The sequence below is a fragment of the Mizuhopecten yessoensis genome, unplaced genomic scaffold (genome assembly GCF_002113885.1).
Source record: "Mizuhopecten yessoensis strain PY_sf001 unplaced genomic scaffold, ASM211388v2 scaffold1741, whole genome shotgun sequence".
Classification (NCBI taxonomy): Eukaryota; Metazoa; Mollusca; class Bivalvia; order Pectinida; family Pectinidae; genus Mizuhopecten; species Mizuhopecten yessoensis.
The window spans coordinates 139,740-161,177 of record NW_018404198.1 but is presented as its reverse complement, the minus strand read 5'-3'; the positions used below and the strand labels follow the sequence as shown (position 1 = coordinate 161,177).

Genomic DNA, 21,438 nt, shown 5'->3' with positions numbered 1-21,438 from the left:
AGCGACTCAAACGCTGAAAGGATTCCGACTTACCGCAAGCGGATTCACGCACTTCACTCGTCCAAGAATGATAACGACAACTTTTAGCGGTTTAACAACACGAAAATACGATACATTTTTTAACCAGATGGGATTTTACGGCTCGCTGGCGAAGTAAATAAAGTCTTTATTAATATATTTCTGAACAACATTCTCAAATATATATACACTTATCAAGTAATATGTGGTGGACCGGCGGTCTACCAGCTTTGGAGATTAAGTGGACCGTCCAAGATTTTGGTGGACCCGGTCCTCCGGTCTACCGTTAGTGTCGATCCCTGTCTGTGTGACATCTTGGTTAGAGTATGTGTTTTCTGTCCATTGGTCTGTGTGACATCTTGTTTAGAGTCTGTATTTTCTGTCCATTGGTCTGTGTGACATCTTGGTTAGAGTATGTGTTTTCTGCCCATTGGTCTGTGTGACATCTTGTTTAGAGTCTGTATTTTCTGTCCATTGCTCCGTGTGACATCTTGGTTAGAGGATGTGTTTTCTGTCCATTGGTCTGTGACATCTTGGTTAGAGTCTGTTTAGTTCCATTTCTCTAAATACTCAAACAGTCATTAAACTTCTTATGTAAATATATTTTCTGGAATACAACAATATATCAAATGTAGGTCACTGTGACCTATATTTTCCACTTCACTGACTTTGGGTTGAGGTCCTTTTTTTTAGCTATACTTGTGCTACCTTCATTTCAAAAATTACCTGAGGGTGCATATACATTTTGAAGAAGCATCTTAAAGTCAGAATATACAGCTGATAGAGAAATATAAGCAAAATTAAATAGGCTTAAGTTCAGATACCATATACTATTTTTCCCCATCTGTTACCAGAAACTGAAGTTTAATTTGATTTGCCTTCAGAATCAGACCCAAAGGTGTGTCAAACAGAACATGTTATTTACACAGGTATTTAAACTCAGAAGATACAAATGATTTCAGGGATGTACACTTCCACTCTCCCAACACCTGGGGCTAGTAGATTGTGTGTTGGGCCTAGTGAAAACTTTCAATATTTTCTATGAAAATAAAGGTCACTCTAGCAGAACTTCAAAATCAACTTGGCGGTGGGCTGGTATTCTAAAACTGGAACTGTACACCATGATTTAGTTTATTTGTTTACGGTGAAAGGAAAGGACAACTTTCACTTAGTTTACCAGACTGTAAAACATGTACATTGGAATCTGGTGAAGAGACCAACCCTATACTAGTAAACAGTCTTCTGTGGACTGTAAACACCATTACAGACTCCACTCTCTCACCCAACCATTACAGACTCCACTCTCTCACCCAACCATTATAGACTCCAAACTCTCACCCAACCATTACAGACTCCCCTCTCTCACCCAACCATTACAGACTCCCCTCTCTCACCCAACCATTACAAACTACACTCTCTCACCCAACCATTACAGATTCCACTCTCTCACCCAACCATTACAGCCTCCTCTCTCTCACCCAACCATTATAGACTCCAAACTCTCACCCAACCATTACAGACTCCCCTCTCTCACCCAACCATAATAGACTCCCCTCTCTCACCCAACCATAATAGACTCCCCTCTCTCACCCAACCATTACAGATTCCACTCTCTCACCCAACCATTACAGTCTCCACTCTCTTACTAAAACATTACAGACTCCACTCTCTCACCCAACCATAATAGACTCCAATCTCTCACCCAACCTTTACAGACTCCACTCTCTCACCCAACCATTATAGACTCCAATCTCTCCCCCAACCATTACAGCCTCCACCCTCTCACCCAACCATTACAGACTCCCCTCTCTCACCCAACCATTATAGACTCCAATCTCTCCCCCAACCATTACAGCCTCCACCCTCTCACCCAACCATTACAGACTCCCCTCTCTCACCCAACCATTACAGACTCTACTCTCTCACCCAACCATTATAGACTCCAATCTCTCCCCCAACCATTACAGCCTCCACCCTCTCACCCAACCATTACAGACTCCAATCTCTCACCCAACCATTACAGACTCTACTCTCTCACCCAACCATTATAGACTCCAATCTCTCCCCCAACCATTACAGCCTCCACCCTCTCACCCAACCATTACAGACTCCCCTCTCTCACCCAACCATAATAGACTCCAATCTCTCACCCAACCTTTACAGACTCCACTCTCTCACCCAACCTTTACAAACTCCACTCTCTCACCCAACCATTACAGACTCCACTCTCTCACTAAACCATTACAGACTCCAATCTCTCACCCACACAATGCTGTTTACTGTTTATACGACTACAATGTACATGTAGACACCATCTCTGTTCAGAGACCACTTTTGAATTTACATGGGTGGTCTCATAGCACAGATTTGACCCATCTTTTTAAGATTTAAATTAGTAAAATATTGCTGCTATATAAAGTTCCAGGAATAAGTGCATTAAACACACGAAAAAAAAAAATTGAGAAGAATATTTTAGCCTGCTTCTTTTACAGTTTGTGAAATTTAGTCAGAATTTCTTTTTTTTTAAAATGATGAAAATTCGTTGAAAAAAGCAGAAATGCATGAAATTATGTATTAAAGCAGATATAGGTCCAATCTCTTTACATGTTTATATTATATACTTGGTAGTTTAGTAACAAGGGTCAATGGAATGCAAAGAACAAGTAGTTTTGACTGTGTGTTTGGTGATGTAGTGCTAGTTTTCCACCTGATTTCCTCTGTACAGGGCGGTACTGGTGTAGTACAGGGGGAAACACATGCTGAGCTAACAGCAGATAGATAGAACTGGGGCTTGATTGACTGAGCAGAATCTTCATCATCCCAATCCATCAGTCTTCAAAGGCTGGGTCTCAGCACCTGACCTGGCAGAGATAAGTGTGACCCCTGTGTGTCTAGGTAAATACTCCCTGGTTACTCTATACTAACAACTTATACTATATTTGATCTAATAAGCACCCATATCCTTTTTCTGGTCCAGGCATCCCATCCCTTCACTATGATTAATGGATTTGTTTGGAAAAAAAGTATCTCTCATGGCTATTTTTAAGAGTTTTGGAAAATTCTTTTGTGATTCTAATGATTCCATGTTGCTTAGCTTTCAGGCTGATTGTTGGGTTAAATACGGTACTGATATTAGTTTAACCCTTGGTAACCTAACTGTATAAACAAAAAGAGTAGTTTTACAGACTAAAGGGGCTGAGTTAACCTGTCTGTAACCCAAACTGTGTATATAAGTATATGATAAAGGTTTGTCAAGAAACATCCAATTTAGGGTTATAAAAATAATGTTCAAAACATTTACGCAGGACAAGAAGGCATTCATTCAAATTTACCTTACTTATCTATAAATGAGCACAACAATTCTACCCCAGGGCAATTATGTGAAGTTTGAGCGATTGACCAAGCCTGAAATTCATATGAGTTGCCCCAATTCAGGAAGTTGCTTAATTTTTCTGCCCCTGCCTGAAAAAGTAAATTATTTCTGTCAGTCACACATAACTAAGACTGTCACATATGATGTAGTGTATATATAAGGTTCTATAAACTGACAACACTCACTATTTCTATTTTTCTGACTTTCAGCATATTTTTCTGACTTTCTGTATTTTTTGTTTGTGGATTTGATAGAATTGCTCACATCTAAAACAATAATCGGTTGTATTTCCATGTCAGCTAGTTTAAATTTTACTGTTAGGGGTCCAATGTGTTGATGCTGGATGATGACTGTCGTGGGTTTGATAAGCTCTGGACTTTCTCAATGGTAGCTAAATGGGTAAACACGGAGAACTTACTACTGATAACACAGTACACATGTTATCATGTACTACACACGGATTCTGCTACTACACACAGGGATTCCTGTTACTACCACCAGACCAGCTATCTTGTGATACATAAAAATACCTCTATTAACTGGCAGCTGTCGATCTACTCAAATGTCCCTCACCTATCACATAGACCCCAGACTCAATAAAAAGGCAAGGTGATGATGGTATCCCATTCAGACGGGATAGTATATATCTACCTTCTTTTTACAAGGGAAGGGGGACAATATTGCAGCATTTTCATCCATGAATTGATGGCTTATTCAGGTTTTCAGTCCTTATAGCACCTTATAAGGTTGGAGCTACACTGGGGAATTGGCACTGAGACAAGAATACCGCAAGAGATATCCCAACCAGTCACATAATACTGACTCGCTTGTCTCAAAAACACAACACAACAATGAAATCTTTTTTCTTCACATAATCTAGGATTAACAATTTTTAACAGTTTCTGTCTAAGCTGCCCCCTCAATACAGCGTAGCCTGCTGATCTAGATAAAATTTAGATAAAATAGTTGGTTTGTACAGAGTTCTTGATGTCAGTCTGCTTACTATGTCTCTCCTTCAAATGAAGGCAGACATATTGTATTAGTACTGGTCCTTCTTGTTCTTCTGGTTCTTCTTCTGGTTCTTCTGGTTCTTCTAATCGTAACTTGTCCGGGCCATAACTTTTAAACCGTTAAAGATATATTGATGAACTTTAGGTATGCATGCATCACACACAGAAGGTGTGCAGTACACTGGAATTAGGTCACTGTGACCTTTACCTCAAGGTCAAATAAGTGCAACATTTTCGGTAATTTCTTGTCCCGCCCCTAAATTTTAAACCGTCGACGTTATCTTGATCAAACTTTAAGTGTACCTGCATCACCCACAGAAGGTGTGCAGTGCACTGGAATTAGGTCTCGTACCCCACTATATGCAGAGTTATGGCCCTTTGTTTATTTTTAATAACATAGTTTGTCCATAGCATAATTTCCATGTTATTTCACCTACCTTGACCAAACTGACCATACTTATGTATCTTGGGATGGCGAAATCTCTCGCACTGAAATCAGATTTTGTGCCCCACTATATACAGAGTTATGGCCCTTTGTTTATTTTTAATACCGAAGTTTGTCCATGTCATAACTTCTTAACCGTTATAGATATCTTATTCAAACTTGAAGTATACCTGCATCATCCACAGAAGGTGTGCAGTGCACTGGAATTAGGTCTCGTGCCCCACCCATATACAGAGTTATTGCCCTTGGTTTATTTTTAATACCAAAGTTTGTCCACGGTATAACTTCCATGTTATTTCACCTACGTTGACCAAACTTGCTATATATGTATCTTGGGTAGTAAGAGTGTTGCATTCTTAACTCAGGTTTCGTATCCCACTATATAAAGAGATATGGCCCTTACTTAATTTTTTATACCAAAGTTTGTCTATTGGCTAATAAGGGGAGACAAAACAAGTTTCTCGTTAAACACATCGTCATTGTCAGAACCAGAGTCTTTGGTGAGTGTAGACAAAAATCTGGATTGGACGAGTCAGCCTTAGACACTGTGTATATAAACAATACAGAATTCTGTGTATGATGGGGAGCTAGTACCCTGGGCTGGAGGGAATGTTTGAGTGTTGTGATTGAGACTTTCGGCCAGACAGCTGGACAGCCTCACCTCATTATCAGTGTATCTGAGTAGCAGACTGATGATATGGTCAGTTCCTTTTATACAAAGTCTCACAAGCATCACTATAGGCTGGCATAGATTTCTGTTACTGGTCTATAGGGAAACTAATGACATCTATCTGAATACAACAAATATATCTGGATGTAATAAAATAAAATAATATATGCAGAACAAAAAAAATTTGGATTTGAAAAGAAACTATTAAAGGAAAAATATGCGGTAGATTAAGATGACAATGTTAGGTGTGGATCAGCTGATGTGTGAAGTGGCTACAGCTCATCATTTGTACAGGGAGCTTATCTGATTTTGGCTCCCTATTATTTATTTCTTCACATTCTCTCCATTCTTCCCCTTCCATACACTTTCCTTCTTCTTTACTCTTTCCTTCTTTGTTTTTCTCCATGCCCATTCCCCTCTATACATCTTCTGTTTTCTTCCCCTGTAGTATCCTTTTCCTTTCTCTCACTTTTCCCTCCACTTCACTCCTATGCTATTCCTCACTCATTTCTTTCCCTGACCACTGCTGTCTGTCTCCTCCCCTACCCACACACTAACCCTCTTACACCCTGTCTCCTCCCCTACCCACCCACTAACCCTCTTACACCCTGTCTCCTCCCCTTCCCACACACTAACCCTCTTACACCCTGTCTCCTCCCCTACCCATACACTAACCCTCTTACATTCTGTCTCCTCCCCTACCCACACACTCTCCCTCTTACCCCCTGTCTCCTCCCCTACCCATACACTACCCCTCTTACACCCTGTCTCTTCCCCTACCCATACACTAACCTCTTACATTCTGTCTCCTCCCCTACCCACACACTAACCCTCTTACATTCTGTCTCTTCCCCTACCCATACACTAACCCTCTTACACCCCGTCTCCTCCCCTACCCACACACTAACCCTCTCACACCCTGTCTCCTCCCCTACCCACACACTATCCCTCTGACTCCCTGTCTCCTCCCCTACCCACACACTAACCCTCTTACATTCTGTCTCCTCCCCTTACACTTTCCTTCTTCTTTACTCTTTCCTTCTTTGTTTTTCTCCATGCCCATTCCCCTCTATACATCTTCTGTTTTCTTCCCCTGTAGTATCCTTTTCCTTTCTCTCACTTTTCCCTCCACTTCACTCCTATGCTATGCCTCACTCATTTCTTTCCCTGACCACTGCTGTCTGTCTCCGCCCCTACCCACACACTAACCCTCTTACACCCTGTCCCTTCCCCTACCCACACACTAACCCTCTTACACCCTGTCTCCCCCCCTACCCACACACTAACTGCTGTCTGTCTCCTCCCCTACCCACACACTAACCCTCTTACATTCTGCCTCTTCCCCTACCCATACACTAACCCTCTTACACCCCGTCTCCTCCCCTACCCACACACTAACCCTCTTACCCCCTGTCTCCTCCCCTACCCATACACTAACCCTCTTACATTCTGTCTCCTCCCCTACCCACACACTCTCCCTCTTACCCCCTGTCTCCTCCCCTACCCATACACTAACCCTCTTACACCCCGTCTCCTCCCCTACCCACACACTAACCCTCTTACATTCTGCCTCTTCCCCTACCCATACACTAACCCTCTTACACCCCGTCTCCTCCCCTACCCACACACTAACCCTCTTACATTCTGTCTCTTCCCCTACCCATACACTAACCCTGTTACACCCTGTCTCCTCCCCTACCCACACACTAACCCTCTTACGCCCTGTCTCCTCCCCTACCCACACACTAACCCTCCGACACCCTGTCTCCTCCCCTACCCACACACTATCCCTCTGACACCCTGTCTCCTCCCCTCCCCACACACTAACCCGCTGGCACCCTGTCTCCTCCCCTACCCACACACTAACCCTCTTACCCCCTGTCTCCTCCCCTACCCATACACTACCCCTCTTACACCCTGTCTCTTCCCCTACCCATACACTAACCCTTTTACATTCTGTCTCCTCCCCTACCCACACACTCTCCCTCTTACCCCCTGTCTCCTCCCCTACCCACACAATAACCCTCTTACACCCTGTCTCCCCCCCCCTTCCCCCACAATAACCCTCTTACACCCTGTCTCCCCCCCCCTTCCCACACAATAACCCTCTTACACCCTGTCTCCCCCACCCCTACCCACACACTTACCCGCTTACACCCTGTCTCCTCCCCTACCCACACAATAACCCTCTTACACCCTGTCTCCCCCCCCCTTCCCCCACAATAACCCTCTTACACCCTGTCTCCCCCCCCCTTCCCCCACAATAACCCTCTTACACCCTGTCTCCCCCACCCCTACCCACACACTTACCCTCTTACACCCTGTCTCCTCCCCTACCCACACAATAACCCTCTTACACCCTGTCTCCCCCCCCCTTCCCACACAATAACCCTCTTACACCCTGTCTCCCCCCCCACACACACACTAACCATCTTACACCCTGTCTCCTCTCCTACCCACACACTAACCCTCTTACACCCTGTCTCCCCCCCCCCCTACCCACACAATAACCCTCTTACCCCCTGTCTCCCCCCCTACCCACACACTCACCCTCTTACACCCTGTCTCCCCCCCCACCCACACCCCCACCCTCCTACACCCCCTCTCCCCCCCCCCCCCCCCCCCCCCCCTTCCCACACACTAGCCCTATCAAACCCTGTCTCCTCCCCTACCCACACACTCACCCTCTTACACCCTGTCTCCTCTCCTACCCACACACTTACCCTCTTACACCCTATCTTTCCCCCCCCCTACCCACACAATAACCCTCTTACACTCTTGTCTCTCTCCCATCCTCAACACTTTCTTTGTTACTTACTCTGTCCCACTTTAAGCCACTTCCCATCATTTCCACTCCAGAACACTCCTACCTCTGTTAGACTATTACCCTACTTTGTTCTCAACAAGACTTCACAACACCAGGAGTGTAACCATCACAAGTAAACAATTTAACACCCAGAACAAATGTCAAAATATCTAAATTGAAAATTTTATTTCTGCCTCCAAGGGTTGTTGAGGATATGTTTTGAGATACAGGGGTGAAAACAGGCTGGAATGTTGATAAGTGTCTTGGTATTTTGCCATGTTATTGCTGATAATATATGTAAAGCAACATTCCTCGCAGTGGCTACTTACTATACGATGACAATGAAGTTAAAGTGTCTGTAGTTTACAATGTATGGACAGTCTAACATAAACAGTGATGTGGTAATGCCTAGACTGCCCCCTGTCTCTAGAATGTTATATAGATATTAAATCATCTAGAATATCTTTTTACTCTAATAAATTTGATCACTTGGATGTCTGATTCTAAAGTTCTAAACTAGGGGAAGATAAGCTAGTAGTAAAATGCAGTTGAGAAATTCTTCATAAAAACTTAGGGGCTGATAGCCAGTCTAGGTAAAGCCCTGCACTTGTTCATCTCTAACTATTGAAGTGTTGAAAAGATTTTGACAAAACTCTTCATTTGGGTCAAAATTACAGTATGACTGAGATGTGTATGCAGAAAATGATTTATGGTGACTTACAGGAACAATGGTCCTTTGTAGAAATAGTTTTGTTGTTTGCTCAGATCCTTACAGAATCTTTTTGCTGGGAATGAGAAGGAAAGAGGTAGATAAATAAAAAATTCTCAGTTTATATCCATCAGGATTGAAAGCTGTTATTCTTGTTGTCTCTGTATGTTGATGCTGAGGTACATTCCCTTCCTGGCCTTGCTGTCTCTATATATTGATGCTGAGGTACAGTCCCTTCCTGGCATTGCTGTCTCTGTATATTGATGCTGAGGTGCATTCCTTTTCTGGCCTTGCTGTCTCTGTATACTGATGCTGAGGTACATTCCCTTCCTGGCCTTGCTGTGTCTGTATATTGATGCTGAGGTATATTCCCTCCCTGGCCTTGTTGTCTCTGTATATTGATGCTGAGGTACATTCCCTTCCTGGCCTTGCTGTGTCTGTATATTGATGCTGAGGTATATTCCGTCCCTGGCCTTGTTGTCTCTGTATATTGATGCTGAGGTACATCCCCTTCCTGGCCTTGCTGTGTCTGTATATTGATGCGGAGGTACATTCTCTTCCTGGTCTTGCTGTCTCTGTATATTGATGCTGAGGTACATTCTCTTCCTGGCCTTGCTGTCTCTGTATATTGATGCTCAGGTACATTCCATTCCCGGCCTTGCTGTCTCTGTATTTTGATGCTGAGGTACGTCCCCTTCCTGGTCTTGCTGTCTCTGTATATTGATGCTGAGGTACAGTCCCTTCCTGGCATTGCTGTCTCTGTATATTGATGCTGAGGTACATCCCCTTCCTGGCCTTGCTGTCTCTGTATATTGATGCTTAGGTACGTCCCCTTCCTGGCCTTGCTGTCTCTGTATATTGATCCTGAGGTACGTCCCCTTCCTGGCATTGCTGTCTCTGTATATTGATGCTGAGGTACATCCCCTTCCTGGCCTTGCTGTCTCTATATATTGATGCTGAGGTACATCCCCTTCCTGGCCTAGCTGTCTCTGTATATTGATGCTGAAGTACATTCCCTTCCTGCCCTTGCTGTCTCTGTATTTTGATGCTGAGGTACATCCCCTTCGTGGCCTGGCTGTCTCTGTATATTGATGCTGAGGTACATTCCATTCCTGGCCTTGCTGTCTCTGTATTTTGATGCTGAGGTAAATCCCCTTCCTGGCCTTGCTGTCTCAGTATATTGATGCTGAGGTACATTCCCTTCCTGGCCTTGCTGTGTCTGTATATTGATGCTGAGGTACATTCTCTTCCTGGCCTTGCTGTCTCTGTATATTGATGCTGAGGTATATTCCCTCCCTGGCCTTGTTGTCTCTGTATATTGATGCTGAGGTACATCCCCTTCCTGGCCTAGCTGTCTCTGTATATTGATGCTGAAGTACATTCCCTTCCTGCCCTTGCTGTCTCTGTATTTTGATGCTGAGGTACATCCCCTTCCTGGCCTAGCTGTCTCTGTATATTGATGCTGAAGTACATTCCCTTCCTGGCCTTGCTGTCTCTGTATATTGATGTTGAGGTACATTCCCTTCCTGGCCTTGCTGTCTCTGTATATTGATGCTTAGGTACGTCCCCTTCCTGGCCTTGCTGTCTCTGTATATTGATGTTGAGGTACATTCCCTTCCTGGCCTTGCTGTCTCTATATATTGATGCTGAGGTACAGTCCCTTCCTGGCCTTGCTGTCTCTGTATATTGATGTTGAGGTACATTCCCTTCCTGGCCTTGCTGTCTCTATATATTGATGCTGAGGTACATTCCCTTCCTGGCCTTGCTGTCTCTATATTTTGATGCTGAGGTACATCCCCTTCCTGGCCTAGCTGTCTCTGTATATTGATGCTGAAGTACATTCCCTTCCTGGCCTTGCTGTCTCTGTATTTTGATGCTGAGGTACGTCCCCTTCCTGGTCTTGCTGTCTCTGTATATTGATGCTGAAGTACATTCCCTTCCTGGCCTTGCTGTCTCTATATTTTGATGCTGAGGTACATCCCCTTCCTGGCCTTGCTGTCTCTATATATTGATGCTGAGGTACATTCCCTTCCTGGCCTGTATTACCATTTCTGGAACATTGTCTATAATATGTATGTATAACTTTGGTATTTGTTTTTAAAATCGTTTACATTGCCTTTTTTTCACAGTAGAGATTGAAAACATAAGAATTTGTTTTGTTGGCCTAACCTATCCTCTGTTTATGTTGGTAGGGATAAACATGCGAGGGTAACTCATCATGTATGACAGATTTGGGAACTTTGGGCCTGATGTTTACAACCTACTTATCTGATTGAAATGATTCATCTGGTATATTTTCAAAATATTGAAATGTAGAATGAAACTTCTTTAGAGAAATTAATTTTCAAAAATGTGTTTTTGTGTTAATGAGTTATTTAATTGAAAACATTTGTGAAAAGTTAACAGAAATTCTGGACTAATTGACTTCATTTAGAACTGGACATTGAGAAAATGTGTTGTTTTTATCAGTTTGATGAAGAAAAAAATATACAATACATGTATCATGGATTCTACACATGTTGAATGATGATACTGGAAACACTTTGTTTGGACTTACTGCCTGCAGTAAAAAATGCCAGACAAAGTTTGTTTTTCATCATTCAAACTTTAAAATGAGATATCTAATAGGTGTACATGTATTACTAGGTAACCTGGGTTACTGTGACCTCACCACTGGTCCTGATGCTGCAGGGATGTGGTTTGACCCCCAAGGCTTAATGACCTCTCAGTGATAAAAGGCCCTAGTTGTGGTGCCAGGGAGGATTGTTTTAAGATAACAACTTGATGGTGTCATATCAAATTTTAGTCATGAAGTAAAATATTATAGACTCCTGGTAAAACAGTAGTTGTGTGAACGTTCTTGGATGGAGACTGGCTTGTTGGTATCTGGGAATCTGTCTGGAGCGCTGAAGTACTTGAGAGATTGTCTGAAAGGTTGTTTACTAACAGAGAGATCATCAAGATGATTGATCAGCCAGGTAATCATTGTTTAGCTGTATAAGTGTGTCATTTCAGTAGATGTAAGGGGAAGCATATTGTATTATTTCATTGTTAATAACATCTTGGCACTTCTAAACATCAAAAACGATCAAAAACAAAGTTCAATAGTTCTTGAAATCATTCAAAAAGTTTCTCATTTTTGTCAAGTCTTGTATTGTTCCAACATTGGAAAAATTTGCTTCATAGTGTCTGGATCCAAAGAAAGGAGGGGTTTGGGGTTCAAAATGTGGCTAGGTTTGGGGGATAGGGGAATGTTGCAAATGAAAAAAAAAGGTGCAAAAACTTATTTTTTAAGGAAATTGACACACTTTGAGTGTATTCCTGAAGCAATACAAATTCAGTACTACAGCTGGATCACCACTGCTTTTGTAACATGTTTCCTGTTTCCTATTACAAAGCTTCTGCCTACAGAGAGGTAGATAGCATGAATACAAAGCTTCTGCCTACAGAGAGGTAGATAGCATGAATACAAAGCTTCTGCCTACAGAGAGGTAGATAGCATGAATACAAAGCTACTGCCTACAGAGAGGTTGATAGCGTGGATACATATACCTATGGTTAAGTCTGTGATCACTTAACTCTGACATAGATATTGCATGTAAATTAATCTTGTTCATTAAATACAAAAGCTTCAGAGGCTGACAGATACTAGAGTCGTTAGTTGATGCCACATTAAAAATACTCATTTGTAAGTTGAAATTGGCCGTTCTCCAGGTGGATACACTAACGCTAGTAGCTGGAAGATGGATTACTTGAGCTCGTTTCTATCTGACTTGTGAGGAAACCTGAAGATATTAGGCATTGTTGTAGAACATCTCTCCTAATCGGTATTTTTATGTATTTAATTGAAAGCACCTGTGTATTGATCGGGGAGTAAAAGATATAAACTTGTTTTTCCCATCCAGCTTCGGCTGCTGCTGCTCACGAGTCCAGGAGTTCAAACACTTATCAGCTTAATGGCTGAAGTTTCATGCAAATTTTTCCTTTTACATTTTGAAAATAATTGAAGTTTGACACTTGAAATTATGTAATCAGATTTTAAGTTGATCATCAGCAGAACATATGAAGATACATTTGAAAAAGAAATCCTTTTTGTATTTTGCGTAAATAACTTGTTGAAGCTAATCCAGCTTTTAACAAACCAGGCAGAGTGATCTGTTACCTACAACTTAGGCCATTACGCTCACATCGCTGATTCCGTATTTACCAAATTGTCTGTAAATAGATTTCCCAGATTTCACTGCCGGCCAACGTTAGCCTGATAAAAACGTTAGGCTGTTATGTAACGGGGTGTTGAATGTGTTTGGGATTGTGGATGTAGTAATACTGAGGGGTAATTACTTTGTGGGCCTTTCAGGGTTGGTTAGCTTTTACTAATAATTGATATTTGTTACGCCTAATGTCTTCTTTTGAGCTATTCTTTCAGATGAAATTATCAGTTCTTTGAAAATAGGAGTATTTTTTTGGGGCCCAAAAATCGGGATTCTCTCTCCTAAACAGGGAGAGTTGGCAAGTATGCTTTCAAAAAAAATTACTGCATTCTCATTTGTTTAAACTGAAATATTTGGGGATATTTTTTGGGAAGAGTTTTTGACTTTTCCGTTTGGGAACTAAAGATACATTTTGAAAAATTCTTCAAGCTAACAAGAATGTTATATCAAAACTGGAGACTTTGATGTAATTCCTTGTAAAGTGTTATATGTTGTGCTCTGTTAATGGTAACAGACAACACCTCGAGGGCCATCGTATTAGTATCACTGTTAAGAGTTATATGTAGGGTAGCACTCGGGATAAGGCAGAGCGATATCAATAATGTCTAAAGCTATATTCTGTCCTCATTCACTACCGTATTTTGTCTGTAGATAATATCTGAAACGTAAATCTGTCATTGAAATTGAAATAAAAAGGTTTTTACCAGGTATATGTTTTTGAATAATCCAACAACAACAACAACAAAATGATAGGATTCCATTGATGAAAATGGTTGATTGAATCGGTAGTCTAAAAACTCTAAATACTGGCCATTACAACTGTAAAAGATTAAAACTCATCTGTTTTGTTTTAACCATTCTGTCCTTTAACATAGAGGAAATTTAACCAAGGTTTGAGTGCCTGCAAAATAATCGACAATTTTTTACCCTTTGTAAAATCTCAAATGGCTGGGACAAAGTCAATACTGGAAAGATTTGTTTAGAAGAACTAACAGGCAAAAAAAACACCATTCAGTGACCATAAAACCTGATTTTAACTTGAGCAAAACCAAATGTTTCTGTTTCAAGTGTTTAATAAGGACAATATTTTGGATTCATGTGTTTGACGTTCTGGTATTACCTGCTCCAGAACAATTATGTCTGGGGTTCAAGGCCTGGAGAAATAGGGTAAACTTAGCACTGCCCTAATTCCTTTATATGGCTTATACACAGCAAGGACTTTACCATACCAAGCCTGGGCTTATATCATCCTTACATTACAGTACTCTGTAATAGAAACAGCATATGACTTGTGATACATGTTAACACTGGTGATACATGTTAACACTGGTGATTAACTCCCCACCATCTGTTCCTTACTTACAGCTGTAAACACTTCTGCTGCCAAATTGTCAGGAATGTTCTACAAATTATACCACAAACTCATAGCGATCAATGACAAGTTATTTTTGGACGAAAATGTAAAAAGAAGGATTCCCAAACAAATTGATATCAATTATTTACTTGTACTTGATGTTTCAACTTTTCACCTAGGAAACAGTTAATGGTATTTATTGTCATCATCATTCATTTATTCATTACTTACCTTTTTTTTTTACCTATTTCTATTCTGCATTTAGTGGAATGGTAGAACATGTGTACTTTGTTAGTAGGGAATAACATAGATATTCTGGGAGGCACCGCAAGAAAGCAAGAAAGCAACAGATCAAGTTCAGTAGGAATGACATGAGGTTTAGGGAAGGGCAGAAGGAAAGCATTAAATGTGAATCAAGTGTTCCCTGTTACGATGGCAAACCTATATTTGACAAATTGTAAATCAAATATTTTCGAGAGTTCTTATTTCTTCTTTGAGAGTTTTATACTTTTGCTCTTAATTGTCTCTTAACAGATGTGCTCCCTAATTATATCAGAGTATTAATGTATAGTAGACTACTGTGGAGAGGAGAAAATGGTGGCCTCTAAAGTGTCAATAATCCATGCTAGGCGTTTTATGTTGAGCAGGCTCGTCTACAATGTGTCTGATCAAATGCTTGCAACAGTTTTTTAAACCAACAACCCTCCTGCATTGCGAAAGGAGAATTTCGTTAAAAATAAAGGAAATCAAACAAATTTCTTAAGGGAATGAAGAAATAGAAATGTGATAGAACCAATGGCAATGAAGTTTTGGCCCCCTAAACTGGCTATTAACATTCCTGTTTTGCATATCTTTGTCCTAGTGAGATGGAGTAATGATCCTAATTAATTTCAGGACTAATTAGCGGCCACATCTGTTTTAGTTGTGTTTGATGGCACCACTGTGATGTGTCACTATCGGGAGAGGCAACCGACCGGTGAACAAAGCCACGGCGTTACCGTCTTGCTGTTTGAAGATTGATATTATTGTATGGTTTCACCAGCCCTGAGACTAATTACTGATAAATTTGTACTTTTCAAGTCACATTGGATGCTAACAACAATCAGAATCGCAGACAAAGAAGTGACGGCTCATCGCTTCAGTGGCTGTGTTTTTGTCTCCCCCTATATTGTAATTGTGACCAACATGTAATGAGTGATTAGTTTATTGCCAAATACACCGTTTAGACAAGACTAACTACATCGCAAGACTTCAGTTCTGTACATGATTTCGTTCCTGTATTTTTGAAGATCCATACAAGGACCTGTTGTGTTCATTTGTCTGCATTTCTTTACAAAGATTTGTTTTTATGTTCCGAAGCTTTTACTGTGTTCATTGGGTAATCAACTTTGACTATACAAGAAAGTTCGGCAAATGTTTGCAATATCTGTGATAGATTCACTGGATTTGTTTTGACTGACACAGTAATATTGAACTGATTTCCTTCTACCAACAGGTCATACTGGTATTTCTAAGTGTGGCTGACATTCATGGCCTGAGAAAAATGACAATCAGTATTAATTTGTTGCAATTACAGTACAGCAGTATTCTAAACAGAAAACATTCTTTACTAGTAGTAATACATTACATTTCTCTTCTGACTTTTTGGTGGTGCAAGTAATTTTAAATACGATACGATGAGAATCTCTGCCAATCCTGAGACTGAAATTTGACAACATTACTGGTATCTATTTTAGAGAAGTATATTTCAGGAAGAAAAAGGATATAACATTTATGCTTAGCCAATCTGGATGAAATCACAGCATAAAGATTATAAGGTTGTGGTTGTGTTTGACTTGAGAACATTTTTAACCTGTGTTGTTTTCTTGTGTACTTTCAGTTGTGCTTTTCGAAGGGTGACATTGTGACGGTCACCCAGACCATGGAAGGAGGCTGGTGGGAAGGAACACTGAATGGAAAAACAGGGTGGTTCCCTAGCAACTATACCAAGGAGGTCAAAGGAGGTCAGTATCGGACATGTTGGGAGGGTGTGTGCGGTGGGATACAATAAATGTGTCTGTTCATTTTGTTAGAAGGTGTATGTGTGACAGAGTGGAGGGAGGGATCTTACAATGTGATTAAAGTGGTGGATATGGGGATGTGGAGGGGTGGGGTAGGTTGTGATTTGGTTAAGCGGTGGATATGGGGATGTGGAGGGGAGGGGTAGGGTGTGATTTGGTTAAGGGGTGGATATGGGGATGTGGAGGGGAGGGGTAGGTTGTGATTTGGTTAAGCGATGGATATGGGGATGTGAAGGGGAGGGGTAGGTTGTGGTTTGGATAAACGTTGGATATGGGGACCTGGAGGGGTGGGATAGGTTATGATTAGGTAAAGTGGTAGATATGGGGACCTGGAGGGGAGGGATAGGTTGTGATTTGGTTAAGCGGTGGATATGGGGATATGGAGAGGAGGGGTAGGTTGTGCTTTGGTTAAGTGGTGGATATGAGGACGTGGAGGGGAGGGGTAGGTTGTGATTTGGTTAAGCGGTGGATATGGGGACCTGGAGGGGAGGGTAAGGTTGTGATTAGGTAAAGTGGTAGATATGAGGACGTGAAGAGGAGGGTTATGATTTGGGTAAGTGGTTGATACGGGGACCTGGAGGGGAGGGTAAGGTTGTGATTTGGTTAAGTGGTAGATATGGGGACGTGGAGGGGAGGGGTAGGGTGTGATTTGGTTAAGTGGTAGATATGGGGACGTGGAGGGGTGGGTTATGATTTGGGTAAGTGGTTGATATGGGGACGTGGAGGGGTGGGGTAGGTTGTGATCTGGTTAAGTGGTTGATATGGGGACGTGGAGGGGTGGGGTAGGTTGTGATCTGGTTAAGTGGTTGATATGGGGACGTGGAGGGGTGGGGTAGGTTGTGATCTGGTTAAGTGGTTGATATGGGGACGTGGAGGGGTGGGGTAGGTTGTGATGTGGTGATGATAGATCAGGATATAGTCAACGTTTTGTTTCATATTTGGCTTGGAGTGATACATTGTTTGGTTATATAGCAAAGTCGTGATAGTTTTCTTTTACAAGCAATTGTCTTTTTTTACATACAGCAAAATGCCAAAGGTCCCCCTTGTGATTCGTTTTCAACAGGTTGAACCTTACTGGTTTTCTTAATGATCTGCTTGATTTAATATTAATGAGATATTTTGATTTTGTAACTTCCTTTTTGTGTGAATCGATTGAACACTAAAATATGCCTCATGAAATAAACTTATTATCATAACTGTCTCTTGTGAAGTTTCTGGTGTTCCCAGTCATAAGACAGGAATCACCCTCCCTGTAACATACCCACGTCCCAAATGTCTGTGACCTTATCTTCAGTAATCTCTCTTACTTATCTCCGGAACGTTTTATTGTCTGACAAAACAGAAACATGCAACCTCTGATTAACTTAGTCGTCAAATTATAAATAAAAATTGTGGAAAAACAGCTATCTATTGAAAAAGTCTTATGAAATGCTGATACAGGTTGTAAAAAGTGGATGTCCTGGAATCATTGAAGTCTTTGAGTTTAGGTTATAGGAAACAGCCATTTTGTTATCGCTGAAGACTTTGATTTGTAAATATAGGTTGTAAAAAACGGCCATCTTGAATCTGCAGCTTTTACTATGTAATTCTGAAATAGCTTATAATCTAACTGTTGGCACCGGTTGGTTCTAGAATGAAGATTATGTTAATAATCTAGCACGTTTTATCTTCTGAAATCCGACATCTAGGTCAGCCTACCATCCAGGTTAATACAAGTCTACCAGCATGTCTAGTAGGTCTAGTGATCAACATGTCAGCTTAACTACATATTACAGAAAATCAAAATCAAAAATGTTATAATAAATACTGAAATACATAGAAAATATGTTTGCAGAGTTTTGTCACGGAGGATTCCAGCTATAACAGAGATAAAGCAGGAAAGGGGAAAGATTCTATTCTCTTTTAATCTCAATAATGAAGTCCTTTTTGGCAATGCTGGTTATTGTGTTAAGTTATAGAGTTCTTGTTGGTGTATGTGGATCTTGATTTCCGAAATAAAACTGTGAGATTTATCATTTTCCATTCTGGTGAGCAGATTCTTGGGTTAGATAAGTTGGAATATGTTGATAAGTGATGATTATGTATTTATGTCCTGATGTGAAGTTCTAGAGTAAAAGATTGGAGTGACACTCTCAGAGTTTCCAGATATAGTTTGTATGTGAAGACCCCTTTTGCCTGTGTGTATAATGGTGTGATGCTGATTCTGTGTTACAGAACTGATGGGTGTGTTACGACAGTCAGTAACGCCGAAAGGAGCGGCAGAAGTACCGGTGTTTAAACGAGAGAGTATGCCGTACTATCACAACGTTGTAAGTATTTTTGGACATCTCTTCCTTATATATTTTGGAGAAAGCATTTTGAGACACTGATTTTGTGGCATCCCTTCCTTAACCCTTTCACCACTGCAGACCATAATGGACTCATCCAGATCAATGCATGGAAGAGTTTACTAAAGTTACATAGGGGGGAAAGGGTTAAATCACATCATGGCGATAATATTTCTGTTGCATGCATTACCATAGCATTGCCACTACATCCAGTTGGTGTTTATATCATTATTTAATTGAGCTGAAGCCACGTCCTGACTATTAACATTGCCATTGTCATTATTATTATGTATAATAATTCATAACTTTGTTTATCGGTGACCCCTACTGGATGGTGACTGTCCTAACTATTGAAAAACCCTTGATAATATATAGTAGCTCATTACCAGATTATATAGGTAAAACCCCTTAATAATATATAGTAGCTCATTACCAGATTATATTGGTCAAAACCCTTAATAATATTTATTATTTTAATTGATTTTGAGGTGACTCTGATTGGCTGAAACAACATCATGTGACCACCTGTAAAAGTAGTTATAAACCTGAGTGGTTTGCAGGTGTTCAAAAAAGTTGGTAGAAAAAGTGTTATTGACCTGCTATAAATAGATTCTGGAATTTTTGTGAAGTCATTTAGATGCTTGATTAACACCTCATGGGAGACAAACACAGTACTGCTCAAGATTAACACTGAAGTCACTTATTGCAGATATTTAAATGATTATTGCAGATATTTAATTAAAAAATGTTATTTTTCTGATATTTTTGATTAGTTAATTTTAAAATTTGTGACAAAAAAAATGGAAANGGCTGAAACAACATCATGTGACCACCTGTAAAGGTAGTTATAAACCTGAGTGGTTTGCAGGTGTTCAAAAAAGTTGGTAGAACAAGTGTTATTGACCTGCTATAAATAGATTCTGGAACAGGTGTTCAAAAAAGTTGGTAGAAAAAGTGTTATTGACCTGCTATAAATAGATTCTGGAATTTTTGTGAAGTCATTTAGATGCTTGATTAACACCCCATGGGAGACAAACACAGTAATGATCAAGATTAACACTGAAGTCACTTGGATGCTTGATACTGCCTATCAAAGACAAACGCAGTAGTGATCAAGAGTTTAGCAACAACAAAAATGGCAGACGACAGCACTAGATTTGCTCAGCTATCAACAGAGGATGTTGAAAAAATATTGGAAAACCAAATTTGATCAATGATTATTGCAAATATTTAAATGATTATTGCAGATATTTAATTAAAAATGAAAAAAAATTGGAAAACTATATTTTTTTACATTTTTTTCTTCAATTTTGAAAAAATCAATTAAAATAATAAAACTATTATAGCATGGTGATTTCGATTGATACATGGTTTTATCGACCTAGGTAAGCAATATTGACCTCGGACGCATATATAGTAGCTCATTACCAGATTATATAGGTAAAAACCCTTAATAATATATAGTAGCTCATTACCAGATTATATAGGTAAAAACCCTTGATAATATATAGTACGCTCATTACCAGATTATATAGGGAATGGCTGATTTCTGTCTGCAGATTTCTGGACTGTTACAAAAAAATGGAATCCTTACTTTAAGTTTTGATGTATAAGTAACATACATGCCAGATTGTTTCTTACCAATCTCAAACAGATCTTAAACTTTATACTCGAAGATCTGAGGGCAAACTCAATAACAGATCTAGAGTAATTCAAAATGGTAAATCGATCAGATTGGGTGCACTTGCCTTCCTCCCAGACAGCTGGGGTTCAACACCCTGGTCAGACATGACAAGGTATGGTGTCACCTGCCCCACAACAACAGTTTGTTAGTGCAGTTTCCTCCCAGACAGCTGGGGCTCAACACCCTGGTCAGACATGACAAGGTATGGTGTCACCTGCCCCACAACAACAGTTTGTTAGTGCAGTTTCCTCCCACACACACAACACAAGCATGAAACCATCCATGTCATAAAGGAGTGACTGATATAATTTAATAAAACTTTTTTCATTATTGTTTTAAAAAAAATCAAGTTTGATAAAAAATGTCCACTCAATGGTAACCTAGAACAAATCATCCAACCCAAACTTAATGAAGAAATAGCAATGTTACCACAAGGGAGGTCACTCTGACAACCTTGCTATTGTACTACAATTTGTATTGTTTTTATCTACAGGTGCTTCAGAATGTGATAGACACAGAGAAGACCCATGTACAAGAGATGACAATGGTTCTACAGACTTACATACAGCCCATACAGGGCTCTACCATGTACGTATTGAAACACATACAGCCCATACAGGGCTCTACCATGTATGTATTGAAACACGTACAGCCCATACAGGGCTCTACCACGTACGTATTGAAACACATACAGCCCATACAGGGCTCTACCATGTACATATTGAAACACATACAGCCCATACAGGGCTCTACCATGTATGTATTGAAACA

At 40.6% G+C, this 21,438-nt stretch overlaps 1 protein-coding gene and 1 long non-coding RNA gene across 10 annotated transcripts in view; one reads left to right on the top strand and one right to left on the bottom strand.

The window, feature by feature from the left end:
• Positions 1 to 21,438, top strand: part of LOC110467281 (rho guanine nucleotide exchange factor 7-like) — a 108,012-nt gene that overhangs the window by 21,965 nt on the left and 64,609 nt on the right. For all 9 annotated transcript variants that reach the window (XM_021524372.1, XM_021524355.1, XM_021524347.1 and 6 more), the window contains exons 3-5: positions 16,476 to 16,599; positions 18,871 to 18,965; positions 21,161 to 21,255. In XM_021524372.1, the coding sequence (XP_021380047.1) occupies positions 16,476 to 16,599; positions 18,871 to 18,965; positions 21,161 to 21,255 (314 nt within the window). The remainder of the gene's footprint in view (positions 1 to 16,475; positions 16,600 to 18,870; positions 18,966 to 21,160; positions 21,256 to 21,438) is intronic.
• On the bottom strand, positions 5,861 to 7,517 carry LOC110467335. Its single transcript, XR_002464841.1, has 3 exons — positions 7,422 to 7,517; positions 6,726 to 6,802; positions 5,861 to 6,308 (listed from the first exon to the last, which is right to left on the bottom strand). It is a non-coding gene; the product is annotated as an uncharacterized LOC110467335 (long non-coding RNA).